This window comes from Mastigoproctus giganteus, chromosome 10 (assembly GCF_048544385.1).
Source record: "Mastigoproctus giganteus isolate SK-2022 chromosome 10, ASM4854438v1, whole genome shotgun sequence".
NCBI lineage: Eukaryota > Metazoa > Arthropoda > Arachnida > Uropygi > Thelyphonidae > Mastigoproctus > Mastigoproctus giganteus.
In genome coordinates, this window is record NC_143584.1 from 114,179,973 (window position 1) to 114,197,460 (window position 17,488).

At 35.2% G+C, this 17,488-nt stretch overlaps 1 protein-coding gene across 1 annotated transcript in view; it reads right to left on the reverse strand.

The window, feature by feature from the left end:
• Positions 1-8,836, reverse strand: part of bor (ATPase family AAA domain containing bor) — a 232,496-nt gene extending 223,660 nt beyond the window's left edge. The window contains exon 1 of the mRNA XM_090383719.1: positions 8,463-8,836. Within this exon, the coding sequence (XP_090239845.1) occupies positions 8,463-8,673 (211 nt within the window). The 5' untranslated portion in view covers positions 8,674-8,836. The remainder of the gene's footprint in view (positions 1-8,462) is intronic.
• Positions 8,837-17,488: the final 8,652 nt, after the last annotated feature.

Below are 17,488 nucleotides of genomic sequence, written 5' to 3' on the forward strand. Positions count from 1 at the left end.
TGTGTTGGAATAAGTACAAGGAAGTGCAACAATATTAGTTGGGGAGGGAGCATAAAAGGGTTTTGTTACCAAAAAAAAGGTTTGAATTTTGTAAATTGCGGCATCTGTTAACTAGACATTTGCAAGGAGAACTCATTGAAGTGTTTAATAGTAATTGTTAAATTGAAGTGTTAAATGGATTGAGGGGGCTAAATGCTGATGGTATCCTTAATTCCAATTCTCATCTGCTGATATGGGAGTGAGTAATTTATAGTTTAAGTACACAAATTGTTATAGAAGATGAACAAGTGATATGGGTATGTTTTTTTTTTTGTTGTTTTTTTTTGGCTGATGCTATATGTTTGCTTTCTTGCAGTATTTCTCCACTACTAATACTGTTAAATCTGGCTTGTTACAACACAACAAACTAAGCCTTTCGCAACTTATATTATTAATAATTTAATGTCAAAGACAATGGTTTTTACCAAACTGTTCTTTAATTCACTAAGAAAAATTGTGGATTGTTAATTGAAAATAAATAGGCTTAGCTGTTTAGTGTTTGCCACAAGGCACCTAAACCAGATAACATCTTTAATATTGTGTGTAAATTTCACATATTCTGTGATTGTTAATGAACAGGAGGGTCATTCAAAAATCTTGTGGGGCGGAGGGTGCACAGGTCTGTATTTAGACATCCAGGTTAACATTACCCTGCACTAAATTCAAGTCCACAGGAGACAACTACTAGATATATTTATTTCGGGATGGTTGAAGCCTGTGTTTTATTTTGATTGACTGCATATTAAAGATTAGAATTTAAAATCAAATACTGAATAGGCATTACTTCACTAAGCATATATACCCTACTAGACAGTACATAGAGATACCAATCCAATGAGCAGCTGACTGGCTAAAGTTGGCCCTGGTAGTTGGCCTTCAACAATTTCGGCCCTATCTTTTCTGTTTATTTTTTAAAGTGGTAATGATCTACAAATGCTACTGCCCCTGGTGGCAATCACTGCCTAGCCACCCAGACCAGTCCACCCCTGAATGCAAGATAACACTTTAAAAATACCAGAGCTTTAGAACAGATATATAAAGGCACAAAGATTTAACTGAAAACAGGATATTTTTAACATAAAATTTGCTTTGAAGAATTTTATGCAAACATAATTATGATTGTTAATAATATGAATTACAAGTCATGCAGCTACTAAGATTTTTACGATGACAATTAATTGATATATAAATATATCAAATGAAATACATGTATTTAATAGACATCTATAACCTGACTATCAGAAATCAAATAGTAATACACCAAAGAACTCTAGTTACTGAAATGACATGGAAGGAAAAGATTACACACTCTGAAAACCAGATAACACTGACCAGAAAACTGGCCAACTGAAGAAAGAGCAGGTAGAGGTAAGGACAAATGATATCACTGAAATACTATCCAGTAAAATAGAGAATAATAATTTAGTAGTAAACCCAATGATGTAACTGTCTAAGTTGAGAACATTACCAGGAGTGATGTTCTCAACCAGGAGTGGTATACTAGACCAGGAGTGGCCAACTTAATTTGTGATGCAATCTACTTTTTTCCTTCAAAATGTGCTGCGATCTACCATCTTAAAAATTTCATTGCACAAGGTGCACAAATTGAGGGATGACTGTATATTTAAAATTTGTTGTGATCGATCGAAATTAAATCCACAATTGACTCGTCGGCCACCCCTGTACTAGACAATGGTCCTGAGAATTAGTTACAGTTGAAATAAATATCACCTTGATTATATCAAACTTAAAGAATACAGTACAACAGTCTAGTGGCAGACCAATGATATAACATATCTAAGTTTAGAAATGCATTGGGAACACTAGGACAGAATAACCTGAGAAAATCAGTTACAATCTTGATTATATCAAACCAAGGGAATACAGAATAATGATTGAAAGTGAAGTTAGGAATCAATCTAATCGAATACTAAAATCAATAATTTTACAACTGAAATTGTCAAAACTGAAAAGGTTGCAATGACACAGAATACAAAGTATGTTAAAAATTAAAAGCTAAACACTGTCCTTCCCACACTGGGTGGAAAAGACCAGAGTTTGAATCCCATTGATGATGGGAGAAATTTTTATGGGTCTTTTTCACAACATGGCTGAGTTAGTCGGTGTCAAGCAAGGGTAGCATGGTTTTTTTATCCTAGAAACTTGGGATTTTCATCAAGCAAACAGAAAATCAACCTCAGAACTAATGCTTTTTTTTTTTTTTTGGTAGTTGTTGGCACATCAGCTTCTGTGGCCATAATGCACCTCCCAAGGTTTTTGCAGTACCTTGATCCAAGCCCGAGGCGGGATTTGAACCCGCAACCTTTGGGTTGCCAGGCAGGCACTTTACCCACCCGGCAGAAGTAATGCAATTTACAAACAATATACACGGAGCAATATGGCCTTGGCTCCTAAAATCCAAAAACAACCAATGTAATGATGGACAAATTACTAATTAAATACTTGATGTGGTAAAAAGTGTTCTTCATTAAACTTTCTTGATCACTTTCTAATTCAATAAGACTAACCAGGAACTTCCTAGATCAGTTTCAGAGGTTATAACTGTGGGTGAGACTTGTTGCTCTATGATTTCTTCTGGGTTGGTGGTGGTGGTGGCTCCATTCTGTGGAATGGCCTTCAGAATCTTTTTTTCTATGAAAGACTAATTTCAGAAATTAGTCTTTCTGTGTTGAAATTGGCTATATTTCTTTGAAACACAGCCAATTATTCAGTTGTTGGGACTGTTTTGTCTAGTTGCATTGATTTGTTATTTTCATGCCAATAACCTAATTGAATACTTCTTGTGATAATGTGACCATCATGACCGCTTCACAATAACCATATTCCTCTGTAACTGGATATGTAAGCTAATTCATCACATTGCTAAAGTGAATGAATAGGTTCATTACTCACAAAAGCCAAATATGAGGATCATCTTCAAAAAAAAAAATAGTTACTAAGTTTTGTGCAAGCTTATACTGAAGTTATGAAACAAACTTAGTAATATTATTGATATCACACTGTTTTCTTTACATGTCTGCAAATAAATAAAACATACTGAATATTCTCTCATCAATATATAATTGGCGTACAACAAAGTTATTGTTGAAGACATTTGAAAACATCTGCAAATGTCAATTCATTCAGGAATGAACCGACATCCGCTATATATATATATATTCCAGTTCTGAAATTCAATCAGTATTTATTCAACAATTCTGATGGCATAAATATTTGTGCTAAAAAACATTTAATTTCTTCTCTAAATTTGAAGACTTGGAACAATACTTTGCTACATGGCAACCACCTTACTTAGGTAGGCAATAAAAGATTTACACGTTCTGTACCCATGATGATTAAATACTTTGAAGGACTCAGCTGTTTATGTACTGGCCTCAATAAAATTTACTACTCTTATGCAATCAGATGGCATGTCACAGTTTGGAAACGATTTATTTGCTTGCAGGATGAATATAATTGATATCATTTGTAATATCAAAATCACTATTTTCACATACAAGTTGATTCTTGAAAAAAGTGTAACTAATACTTTGGCACTTAGGAGGCAGGGATGAACTGTACTAAATTCATCCCTACCACAGATTATCTCTCATAATAATATACATCTAAATACTTTCACAGAGAAATATCCTTAACCTGAATGGTATCACATGACATAAAAAGGGGCTCACATCTGGTGAGTATGGGCTTGGCACACCCAGGGTCCTATCATCATTCTTCACTTCCTTGGTGATTCTCTCTCTCTCTCTCTCTCTCTCTCTCTCTCTCTCTCTAATTCAGAATTTTTTTTTCTGGCTGGTGCAGAAAAAGCCTCAGTTCTCCTTGCACCATATGGCTAAGATGATAATAATAATAATAGGAAAATATTTCGTAAGAAAATTCCATGGGAAGGTATTGTATATACTCCTTATCTTTCAAGGAAAGAGAAAGTTTCCCTACTTGAAAGAGATTTTTTTCACATTCCACATTACAGATGTGATATGAAATTCTCAAAAAGCAAGCTTCCTCAGATATTTTAAAAATACACAATACAAAAACCACTCCACAGCAGAAAATATAAACAAAGGAATTTTTTCACAAATGTGGTAGAAAATTCTCAAAAAAGTGAACTTCCTTGGGTATTTTCAAATATATACAATACAAAAACCACTCCACAGTACAAAATGTAAACAATCCAGCTATATCGTACATATACTGTACTATTTAAATATACTTGCAAACCATAGATAATGTCTTGAAAGCCCTAATAGACAGATGTTGAGAGAATAAATATTACTGAAAATTAACCTTTAAATGTTTATATTTTTCAATGAGATGGGTAACAGTGATTTGCATAAATAATGCAAAATATGTGTACTTAGTGGAAATATTCACAATGCTGCTATGACTTGGTAAGTTTTTTTTTATTTATCTGAGTGCTCACAACAGCAATTTATATATTTTGAGCAAACATAACCCTTGCTGTTATGAAAAATCAAAACAGCCTGTCACATATGATGATTAGGGGCAGCAGTGTTTTGCAATCACCTGTTTGATTCATTTTCTCACAGTCAGTATTAGAGAATACCAACATGTGTTTGAGTTGTTGAACTTTGACCATTTTTTTTTTTTTTTTTTGGCTGGTGCAGCATAAGCCTCAGGCTTCCTTGCACCATATGGATAATAATACAATACAATACAATAATAATAAGGCTGAAGAACATTCCTTCCCACACACTGAGATTTGTTAAAGAATGTTTCAAAATTCATTGGATGAAGTGAAAGAATCTATAACAGAAAAGAGTATTTGTACTCTTAAAATCAATTGTTTCAGGTAATAATGGGCCATTTAATAAAAATAAGCTAAAGAATATGGCATGAGCTTATCTTATGCAGAAAATATAATGATATTCATAATGACATTTTGGACTGAGAATAGGACTGCCAGTTTGGTATTCTTCTCAACCCATTGAAATCATAATCCTAAATATGAATCCAACTCAAAAATTTAAAAGATGGGTGGTGTATGAGTAATACATACATATGTATGATGTTTCAATTAAAAAGCAGTAGGGTACTTCACTTATTTTTTTAGGCTGTTGTTGCCAGGATTTTTTTTATTGTATTTGGGCTCAAATTTTTGAATTTGACATTAAAATTGGAATAGGTATTACAGTTTACATTTTACAATTTCTAAATTAAAATTTTGCTTAATTGACTGCTTTTTTCTCAATGGGAAGGTTGTTTCCCAGTCCTTGGTCTAGTCTAAAATATCATTTGTGTACTTCAAAAACAAGCGTAAACCATTTCATTTGAAGAAGGAAATAAATAATGATGATAATAACACAAAAGTCACAGCATGCGGAGATGTGGAAAACTGCCAAACATGCATATACCAAAGAGTGAAGATCACAAACAACTGACCTTCACTGTGATTTTGTTTTTCTTCAATTAAAATTGGTTTACATTTGTTTCAGAAGTATACCAATGACAAGAAAACTTTTCTGTTGAGAAAAAAAGAAGTTGATTAAGCAAAATTTTAATTTAGAATTCATAAAATGTAAACGGCAATATTTAGCTAATTTTAATAAAATTCAAAAAATTTCAGCTGTAATATGATAAAAAAAAGGTGTATAAAACAAATAGCCTAACCCTAAAAATAATCAAGACAGACCCTAGTACCTTTTAATTGAAAAACCCTGTATCATGGTGTTTACTCACATTTTTTAATTTTTTAGGAATGTACAGCATAAACATATGTGTTATTCAGCAATTCCATGCACTGCACTCATTTCATCATCCCAACTATTTGACATTAATGAGAAAATCCATTCCACAAAATCATTAAATACTGAAATTAATTCAAATTATTCTATTTATCATTTATTTATTCAAATTACAGTGAAAAAACTCTATACAATTTCTGGGTACAAAATATTAAGAATACAAACAAAAAAAAATTAATGACAATTTGATAGTCAATTAAAGACTTCAAAGGATGTGTATGAAATGAAACAAAACCAATATAATCCAATCTGGACTCGGGGGGGTAATCCCCTTGGATTAAAAACTTGACACCATCTTGCCAATCCAAAGGGGGAAACTAATAATGGAATGGATAATTAAAGGCCAGTCAGTAGAAATCTCAGCAACAGATAAGGTGGTGGGGTCTCTAGTGAAGACTGCATTATTGGAGGATCATCTTGAAAGTATAACATACTATATGCATCATAATGGTTTTGTAAGGGGGAAAATCTTATTTGACCAACCTGGTAAACTACTATGGTGTGTTCACACTGGAGTTGGATGCAAGAAACAATTCTGACATAGACTTTAGAAAGCTGTTGGAAAAAATCCCCCATAGGAGGATGCTGTACAAAATTGAGCATTTTGGGATTACAAGCAAAATCCTCAGGTGGATTGCGAGGTAGCTGAAGGAAAAAAAAGCTGATGCCACAAGGCTATAGCGTGAGAAAGGTGCTAGGGCCACTCTTTTCAATTTTCATGAATGGTATCAATAGAAATAAATAGTACTAGCAGTACCCCTTGTGAAAATTTTGCAATTGGTAGCAGAGTTTTCTCTAGTTGTCCTAAAGAAATGTAGTACCCAAATAGTATCAATATATACGTGTAAATGTATTCAGGATCGGTCTTTCAAAACGATCCTGAATACATTTGCAGAAACATAAAAAGACATGTTTCTCCTTTGCCACTAATAAGGTATGTTCAACACAACCAGTCAGAGTAGCATTTTGACTGTGACATACTTCTAAATCCTTAAATTGCTTACCTTAAATAACTCAAAACAAAAAACAAACTCAAAGTTGATAACGATAAAATGAAGAGTTCTGAATTTATTAAACGTAACAAATGGCAATGAGTGTATGAGCTCATGTGCACAATGTGGGGACATATAGTGAGCTGCGAGTTCTTTCTTTTAAGGTAAACAGCACTAGTAGAGAATTTAGAAATTGATAGTAGAGTTTTACGATTATTATTTTTTTTTTTTTTTTTTCAGAATGAAGGACACGACTGTGAAAATTGTTAATCAGAAAAAAATGCCTTATCAACTTAGACAACTGTTTAACAGTTAACCCCAGGGACTCACACCTGGCGAGTATGGGCTTGGCACACCCAGGGTCCTGAGCTGGATATCATCATTCTTCTCTTCCTTGGTGATTCCCTTTTGACACACTCTCTCTCTCTCTCTCTCAGAGTAACTCAGGGAATTTTTTTTTTTTTTTTTGGCTGGTGCAGCATAAGCCTCAGGCTTCCTTGCACCATATAGCTAATAATAATAACTTCCTGTGGCTCCATCTATGAAGTGAATGTTGAACTATTCTCATTTGTAATACAAAACTGGTCCATTCTGTAAAATTTTACCAACTTTCTGCACATCAGGAAGAAATAGCTTCAATTGTGAGACCACTTCCAGCCCAGTCGGTTAAGCCTATCGTTCACACTGATGGAGTAAAGAAAACGGCTTCCACATTAAATATATAGATGATGTTGAAATTTGAAGATGACATGAAGGTCAAAAGGTTACTAGTTAATTAACAATACATCCAGCTGTTTCTTCAGAATGATTTGGACAGCCATTTCAATGTTGCAAAATGTAAAATTCTACATTTGGAAAATAACAACCCAAGGATAAATTATTAGTAATGGCCATATGGTGCAAGGAAGCCTAAGGATTATGCTACACCAGCAAAAGAAAAAGATTAAAATAATAATAATAAAATTAAATAATTAATAAATAATAAAAGAAAAGGAAATAGACAACCTATGCATTTCCCTCCTCCCACAGCTAACTATCCAGCTGACCTTTGAATTTGCCCAAACTGTCAGCCTCAAACACCCATGTAGGTAACTTATTCCAGTAATTTATAATTCACTGGCTAAAATAAAATGATGAAGGGGGTAAATGAAAAATGGGATTTTGGTCTCACAATATGAAGGTATACCATGCAGTATTAGCAGGTAGCCAGAAAGGCACACTGTGTCTTATTATTTAACATTTTGATTTAGGAAGAATGGTGGCTAAAATCGCAATGCACCTTCCAATAACAAAACTGCAACTGGAGAAACTCATCTGGTGGATTATCCTACTGCTTTATATCATCGCTGTCCTCATTTTTTCTGTTATTAGATGGTCAAATCTATTGTTTAACCTGTTTAACCCCACCTCTTACTATACACCACAGTTGTATCAAGGCGAGCCTGGTCTTTTTTTACTTAATACTTATCACTCTGATGTCTTCTGTTAATTCACTTGTTATAAGTTGTGTTTTATCTCGACCTGTGTTAAGGAAACAGTTCTTTATTATGGCCAGTAATGACTTCAGCAATAAACTAAAATTGATGATCAACATAATTCAAGAGGAAAAAAAAAAAAAAAAAAAATATTAAAAACACTAACTTACGGGACACTTCGAGATCCTTTGCCGCCTTTGCAGCCCTTTCAAGTGCTGTGGAATCAAAACGATATGCTTCCATCCTCCCACGACCATCATCCCCACTTCCAGGGTCCGCTCCTCCTCTATCTTGCCCATCACCAGTAGATGATGGTGGCAACCCAAGGGAAGAAAAATCAGGAGGCGGTTGTTCTCTCCTTAAACCAAACAGCCATGACATTTTAATGAACTATTAAAATTTTCGAATCTTTATGATTCACGGTGTTGAACTATTAAAATTTTCGAATCTTTATGATTCACGGTGTTGAACTATTAAATTTAAGTGGAAGTATATATACGAAATAAATAATAACGGTCGAACTGGTATTATTACGAAAAATCTACACAACTAACTTACACAGTAACACGTGTTTTTAACTGCTAGAGATACAAACCCAGAAGTTATCACAAACAGTGTTGCCAACTCTTAATAATACTTCAAGCCAGCCGCATGCTCAAAATCCGCTATTTTTAATACTTAACCCGCCAACTTTTTAAATTTTTATTTCGGTTAAATCCTATTAATAAATAAAAATTAAATTTTTATTTGTGTCATAAAAAATGTTAAAACCCCTACATTATGTCCAGACAAAAACTTCCAAATTGCATATCAAATACAGTTTATTCTGAGGAAGAAGTCAAAAATAACAATTTTTGACTTCTTCTAACAACGACCGTTTAACGGAGTTGATGAATTTATGCAGTGGCAATATTAATCACTTCATTTCTTGGTTGCCGAAAAATCACATCTTGCAAAATACAGCTTTTTGTGAAGTTTGCAATCTTGAAATGCGGCTTACAAAAAGTAAATGTAAAACTGATATGTTTAGATGGGGTTGTAAGAAACCTTGCCGTACTTCTGGTCCCAATCTTGGGACCAGAAGTATAGAAATAATTTAAATCAAGATCGCATTGCTCTTGATTTAAATATCAGTAAAAACACAGTTATTGAAAAATGCAAAGATCTGAGGAAGATCTGCATGATATCAATAACTGATTCAGATAGTTAAGTAGGGGGGGGGGGGGGGGGGGATTTCAGAAAATGGAATACCTATCGAAGTTGAAATTGACGAATCAGCATTTTTCAAAAGAAAATATAATAGAGGACGACTAATAGGAACACAATTGGTTTTAAGCGCATACGAAAGAATTACCAAACGATGATTTTTAGTTCCGGTAGAAAATAGAGATAAAACAACTCTATTATCAATTATAAGAGAGAGAGAGAATATTGCCAGGTACAAGAATCATCAGTGATGGATGGTCTGCATATAAGGATCTCTACCGAGACATTAATTATACCCATGATGAGGTTATTCATCGCTATAATTTTGTTTCTCCAGATGATTCAAGTGCTCATACTCAAAATATTGAAAACACTTGGTTACATGCCAAAATAAAATTAAAATACCAATTTGGAACACAGAATAGTCTAATAGAAGGTTATCCTTATGAGTTTCTATTTAGAAGAAAATTTTTTAAAGAAAAATTATTTAATTACCTTATTTTAGAAATAAATAAATTAGAAAGGTAAATTTTTTTGTATTTTTAAAGTTTCAATTGAAACTTTCAAAATACACAAGTGTAACAACGTATTGAAATTGTTGGGGTCCCCTCAGGGGAATCCCTGGTTAATATAACACCGATTCTTCGCTTTATAAAAAAAAATACTATGAAATAAGATATCCCTACTATGTTTACGATGTACAATAATACCTCGCTTACCACAGTTTCAAATAGCACGGGTTTCACTATAACACGGTTTTCAATTAAGTTTAAGTCAAAATTTTACTTAAACTTAAGTCAAAAATTTACATATATAATATGATAAATTAATTAATTTATCATATTATATTAAGAAATATTTATATTGTTAAATAAATATTTCTTAATTTAAACATTACATTGCCAAAATATAGAAAATGTTAAACATATTTTCAATTTTTACATTTATACTCTTTCCGCTAAAAAAATCTGCTATCCGCTATTCCATATTTTAATCCGCCAAATCACAAACAATTCCGCTAAAACTAGCGGGAAAACCCCTAAATTATTATTATTATTATTATTGCTCTTATATTATTTCCCCCTGATTGGGGGTTCCACCTCGTGACGGGTATTGCTACCAAGTACACAGGGTGGTTGTTGTTATGTCTGATGTTACTGTTGGTTGAGGAACTCTCTGACTATACTACAGGTGTTCAGGATTGCAACTTTCTGGAGTTCCTAGTAGGTGTTCGCTGGGAGAACTATTGCTGCTAGGCTGTTATGTAGTGTCTTTGACACCATACCTGTGGTTGACACGATGATCGGGATGGTCGTTACTTGTTTCATATGCCACACCTCTTTGATCCCCTGTCTTAGGTTCGTGTACTCCCTGATTTTTTCCCCATCGGTTTTCTGCGGGTTGCCAGTGTTGGGTACCGATATGTCAACCAGATAGGTAGTCTTTTCCTTCTTGTCCACAAGGGTTATGTCCGGTCTGTTGTGCGGGATTGTTCTATTCGTTATTATGACACGGTCCCAGTACCAGTGGTGGGATTCAGCCGGTTCGCACCGGTTCGGCAGAACCGATACCTAATTTTTTGTTGAGTTCGGCGAACCGGTTGTTAAAATGGCACTTGTGATCAGGATTCTCTCTAAGGTGGGCGCCTGGGCAGCCAACCAATGTGGAAATCACAAATTTACATTCCTTACTCTTTTTTGACATTCATCTACGCAACAGCGTATTCCAAGTGCCCGTAGTAATGTCCATTCCGTCCATAAGTGAAAAAAATTAGACGGAACTATGTTTGTAATATTGTATTTATTTATTCATTTCATAAAACTCATTACACCTTTGATTAAATACTACATTTTTATTCCCTCGCGTTTGTTACTTAAGTAAACAAACATATAACGTAAAGAGAAAAAGTGCCAAACAACTAGGAGGTGACACACTGTCATTTGTTTCAGCTTTGTATTACGCCCTAAATTCACACGAGATATTATGAGTGCGTTGGTGTTCCACGATCAATAAAAACAATAGGAAGCTAGGATACAACGAACCAATAGTAATATACATTTCAGGGGTTATCTTATCGCCCATTTCGGAAGCCGTTCTTCCATATTGGAATCCTTATGCCAGTTGTGATAAAAACGAACGTTTTTATCACAACTTTCCCATGACAAACAGGTTTGTCGTACACATTATTCTATCATATTTAATATGCATAGATTAAATACGATAATCTATGAAATTTTCGTTTAGTTTCGATAAAATGAAGAAAATGTATGTTCTGACTGAGGTCAGAACATACATTTATGATATGACCACACGTGGACAGAACCAGCAAAAATATTCGAATATATAGACACATACCAGCTCCTGCTCTATAATATATTAAAATAAAACATTTTTTTTTTTTTTTTTTAATTTTTGCAGTAGCCATTAAAAGGATGAAAAGGCAACAGAGTTTGACAGATTTTTTCAATAAGAAACCAAAATCAGAATTGGCCTTGGATGGTACAAAACAGTCACAAGCACAACCACTCCAACTTGAAGAAAACAGCACGTCAATTATTGAAATAAAAAACGATAACAACTCCAAAATTGAAAATAATCTTCCAGAATGCTGGACAGTGCAACAATATAACAATTTTAAAGAAAAATATGACGGACTGGTAATTTTTAACAAAAATTTAGGTTGCGAGTATTGTGCAAAATATGACTTTATAAAAGAGAAAAGTATTCATGTGTCAAAAAAATGGAAATTTTTTCAGATTGAGGCATCGGGGAAAAATAAAGAGGTACAACAAGCTTCTATAAGGAAAAAAATGAAAGAACATTTTTCAGCAAAAGAGAATTTAATCCTAGTTTCATAACATTTGTAAAGAGAACTTAAAACAATGTGAACAGGATTCATTAACAAAAGTAATACACACGATGAATTAAAAATATTTAAGTGCTACTTGTACAGTATTTAATACAGTTTACAGCCTGGAAAAAAGATGTAAAACGTTTTCAGACATAGAAGATGAGATAGAAGTGCAAATTAAAAATGGATTAGATATGGGAATAGGATTAAATTCTAGTAAAACTGCTGTGAAAGTAGTTGATTTCATTGAAAAGGAAATTAAAAATTATCTGAAAATATGTTTGATTATTGACGAAGCTCTCAACGATATTCTGAAAACCAGTTATTATACTTTTCTTAAAAGTTGAGGATTCAGTTATATCAACAATTTTCGTTGAACTAGTTGAATTGGAAAAACAAGATGCAGAGACAATATGTTCTTCAGTTATGGAGAGTTAAAATAACGTTGGGCTTACTAAGAACTACCTAGAAAAAAATTTAATAGGATTTTGCTCCGAAGGTGCCAGCGTTATGCTTGGGAGAAAATCTGGAGTGACCACTAGGATTGCAAAAGAGTTCCCAAACATAATAATATGGCACTGTTTAAATCATCGCTTCCATCTTGTTTTAGATGATTCGATAAAGGAAATAAAGCAAGTAAATCATTTTAAAATATTTATTGATAAGATATATACTATATATACTAACAACTAAATTGAACTTTCTAAAATATCTGAACAACACTTCGACCCTGGAAAGATTACGCAAGGCTCAAGGGGTAGAATTTTTTTCAGCCTGGTCTGTACTTATTAACAGCAGAGACTGCTTCTACAGGGATGGGATACACTTATATAGAAAGGGTGCAAGAATATTTGCTGATGCTATCGAGGCAGTGTTAGGTGGGTCGGAAAACTGTTAGCTTGAGGGGGATACACGGACTAACAGCAGCCACTGGCAGAGGGGAAAGTGATTCTTGCACTGCTTCTGTTGGAATGAGCAGAAGCCTGAAAATCAAGGTGCAGGATATTTAAGAGACTGCTGGGAGTCATTGCGGTACAAGTAAACACATGGGTTGTGTTAGGGTGGCTAAGAATGGGAACAGGTGCATGTATACTTGCGTGTACACCAATGCTATGAGTTTGGTAAATAAATTTGATGACTTTGAGGTATTGCTCAAAACATTAAAGGCAGATATTGTTGGGATATCAGAGACGTGGTGTGACACAGCTATAAGGAATGCAGAACGGAATTTGGAAGTACAATGTAATGTGTACAGAAAGGAGACAGAACAGGAAGGGAGGAGAGGTTATGCTATTAGTTAAGAAACACATAAAATCTAAGGAATTGAAGCCAGTCGACATCGCTGGACAGTGCAGTGTCGAGTCAGTTTGGTGTGACATAAGCATTGGGAGATCAAAATTGAGAGTACGAGTGTGCTTTAGGCCTAATGACTCTGATGAGTATAATGAACAATTGTGCAGAGAAATAGAGTGGGCCAGTAAATCAGAGAGTCTTATAATGGGGGATTTTATTTTTCCCAGATATTTACTGGAATTTGTGGGTTGGTCACTCACACACTAGCAAGGCCTTTGTGAATTTATTGCATTATTGTTTTCTACATCAGCATGTTCGGGAGGCAACTAGAGGGAGAAATACTCTTGATTTGATTATCAGTAGTGATCCTTCGTGCATTAAGGATCTGCAGATAAAGGAACCACTAGGTGGCAGTGATCACAGTGCGCTAAAGTGGGATTTACTCAAAGAGGTAACTACCATCAGGGGTAAAGGTAAGGATTTTTGCTATCGTAAAGGCGACTACGATGGTCTGAGACAGTATTAAATTCTATACAGTGGGACCAACTGATGATGTTACCAACAGCAAATTCAAAATGGGAAGCATTCAAAGAACTTATCTTGGAAGCTGCTAGGGCTTACATACCAACTAAGAAATATTGTTCAAGGTTTAGGCCTAAATGGATGTCAGTTGAACTAATGAAACATATGGCAGAGAAGAAAATGCATGGAATACATATAAATTAATGGATGACACAGAAGCCTATGACAAATATATAAGTTGTTCTGTAACCAAGTTACAAAGGAGGTTAGGCAGGCGAACGCAGATTGCGAAAAATCTTTGGCAAAGGATGCAAAGAAAAACAGCAAAGAGTTCTTTACTTATGTAAACTCTAGAAGGAATGGGATGAATCAGATTGGTCCACTTGATATGGACGGTTCAACCGCTGATAATCCTGCTGAGGTAGCTAACAAACTAAATGAATATTTTGCATCGACATTCACACATGAGGAGTTATTCAGCGAGGGGAATGCCAGACGTGTTTTCAACTCTGGCAGTAAGCTACATAATCTTGTAATAACTGATAGGAAAGTGGAGGAGAAATTGTTGAAGCTAAACACAAGAAAGGCATCTGGGGTGGATGGGATCTATCCAGTTATGTTAAAGGAAGCAGCAAAGGAAGTAAGCAAACCCTTAGCCATAATTATGAGAGCTTCCTTGAACTCAAGGAAGCTCTCATTATTATATTATTCAAGGAAGGTACCCATACACTGGAGATAAGGCTGATAGAAGTAATTATAGACCTGTGGTTTAACTTGTGTTCAAGGAAAATTAATGGAGACACTGCAGGATCACCTAGCCAAGACTCCAATTATAGCTCGGACACAGCATGGTTTGTTAAGGGAAAGTCTTGCCTGACCAATTTGATTGGATACTATGATGCAGTCACAAAAGAACTGGATGCAGGGAATAACTTTTATATTATATACTTGGATCTTATAAAGGCTTTTGATACTGTTGCACATGAAAGACTGCTGCACAAATTGAGCAGTGTGGCATTGGAGGCAAATTGCTGCTAGGGATAAAAAGGTGGTTGAGGGGGAGAAAACAAAGAATGGCAATCAATGGACACTGCTCATCGTGGATTAATGTTATTAGTGGAGTTCCCCAGGGTTTAGTGTTGGGTCCGTTGTTGTTTTCTGTATTTATTAATAATATTGATGATGGTATATCAAGCTTAATGTCCTAGTTTGCAGATGATATGAAGGTTGGCAGGGTTGTTAAGGACATTACTGACGCTATGCTGCTGCTGCTGCTGCTGCAACAGGATCTCGAAAGGTTGAGCAGATGGCCTGAGAGATGGCAAATGATGTTTAACGTTGACAAATATAAAGTACTACATATGGGAAACAGCAACCCCAGGGCAACCTATGAAATCTGTGCTACTACACTGAGAGGGGTAGAGAATGAAAAGGACCTGGGATAATTGTGCAGGCAGATATGAAGTTCTCCTAGCACTGCAGACGAGCTGAAAGAGTAGCTCATGGTGTCTAGTCAATGATATACAGGAATTTTTCTAGCAGAGATAAGGAGGTGATTACTTCCTTGTATAGGGCAATGGTCAGGCCACACCTTGAGTACTGTATACAGGTCTGGAGGTCTCATTTCAAGAAGGACGTAGAGCTGCTGGAACGAGTACGGAGAAGGGCAACAGGGATGGTGAATGGAACCAAGGGTTTCTCTTACGAAGAAAGGCTTAAATTTTGCAAATTACAGTGTCTGGAGACTAGGCACCTGCGAGGTGATCTGATAGAGGTGTATAAAGCCTTGAATAGTTTGAGGATGCTCAATGTCGATGGGATTCTTCCTCTTGCTCAGAATAATCACCTGAGAGGGTATAAATTGAGATTGAGGAAAGGCAGTTGGAGGATAGATGTGCGGAAGTTTGCCTTTAGCCAGTGGGTGGTTAATTTTTGGGAAAAACTTCCATCTGTCGTTGTAGGAGTTGATAGCTTAAATATCGTGAAGGGAGAACTAGAGAAACATTTGGAGCGAGTGGGTGGGTGTAATAAGAAGATGATTTTTTTTTTCCGGCTGATGCTATATAAGCTTGCTTTCTTGTAACAAGTGTCTTTGCTAATGCTAAAGTTATATTATTCCTATGTCAACAAGATGACTTTATTCTACCAGCTGTTGAGCACATTGCATATAACTGGCCAGCTCTGAAAGCTTACCTTCGATCCAAATGAAAAATAAATAATTTGTGACTATTTGGAGATTTTTCGGCCAGAAAAAAAAGAAAAAAGATGACTGCAACTTATTGGAATGTTACCCGGTTTTTTTGCAAAGTATTTTACCTTTGTTTAACAAGGCTGTGTAGAGAGTGATTTTTATCTATCCTAGATGGTGACGACATTACACGAGACCTTTTGATTTATTTTGAAACTATAATTGCAAAAACGTGGGATCCATTCTAAAGAAATTATCTGAAGAAGGGAATGAAAAATGCAAATTTGACGCCAATTGTTTTCTTAACAGATTCATAACATACTTCAGCGAAAACAGATTATTTCGATGACAACATTTTCAAAAAATTAAAATGTTTGTCTTTGAAGCAAAATAAAGAAGAACTGTGTATGATACTGTAGACGTTATACCATATTCATGAAACATTACAAATGGAAAATGATGTTGACGCTTTATAGAATGAATCTTTTCGGCATGGATTGTCGACGTAGCAGTAGTAGTAGTAGTAGTAGTAGTAGTGGCATGTGCTGCAAGAAAGCAAGTGTATGAGCTTTTGCAGCATCAGCCAAAAAAAAAAAAAAAAATCACACCATTCCCTCCAAATGCCTGTCCAGTTCTTCAACTTCCACAACGACAGATGGAAGTTTGTTCCAGCAATTAACCACCTGCTGGCTAAATGCAAATTTCCGCACATCTATTCTACATCTGTCCTTTCTTAATTTGAAATTATGCCCCCTTAGATTCGTAATCTGAACAAGTGGAAGGATCCCATCAGAATTCAGCGTGCTCAACCCATTCAAGGCCTTATACACCTCAATCAGATCACCGCGCAGGTGCCTAGTCTCCAACCACTGCAATTTGCGGAACTTAAGCCTCTCTTGATAAGAGGATCCCTTCATTCCCCTCACCAATCTTGTTGCCCTTCTCTGTACACGCTCAAGTAAATCTACATCCTTCCTAAAATGAGGCCTCCAGACCTGTACGCAGTACTCAAGGCGTGGGGGACAATCACCTCCTTTTCCCTGCTAGCAAAATTCCTATATATCATTGACAAAACCCCATGACCTGCCCTGGCAGCCTGTCTGCATTGCTCAGAAAACTTCATATCTGACTGCACA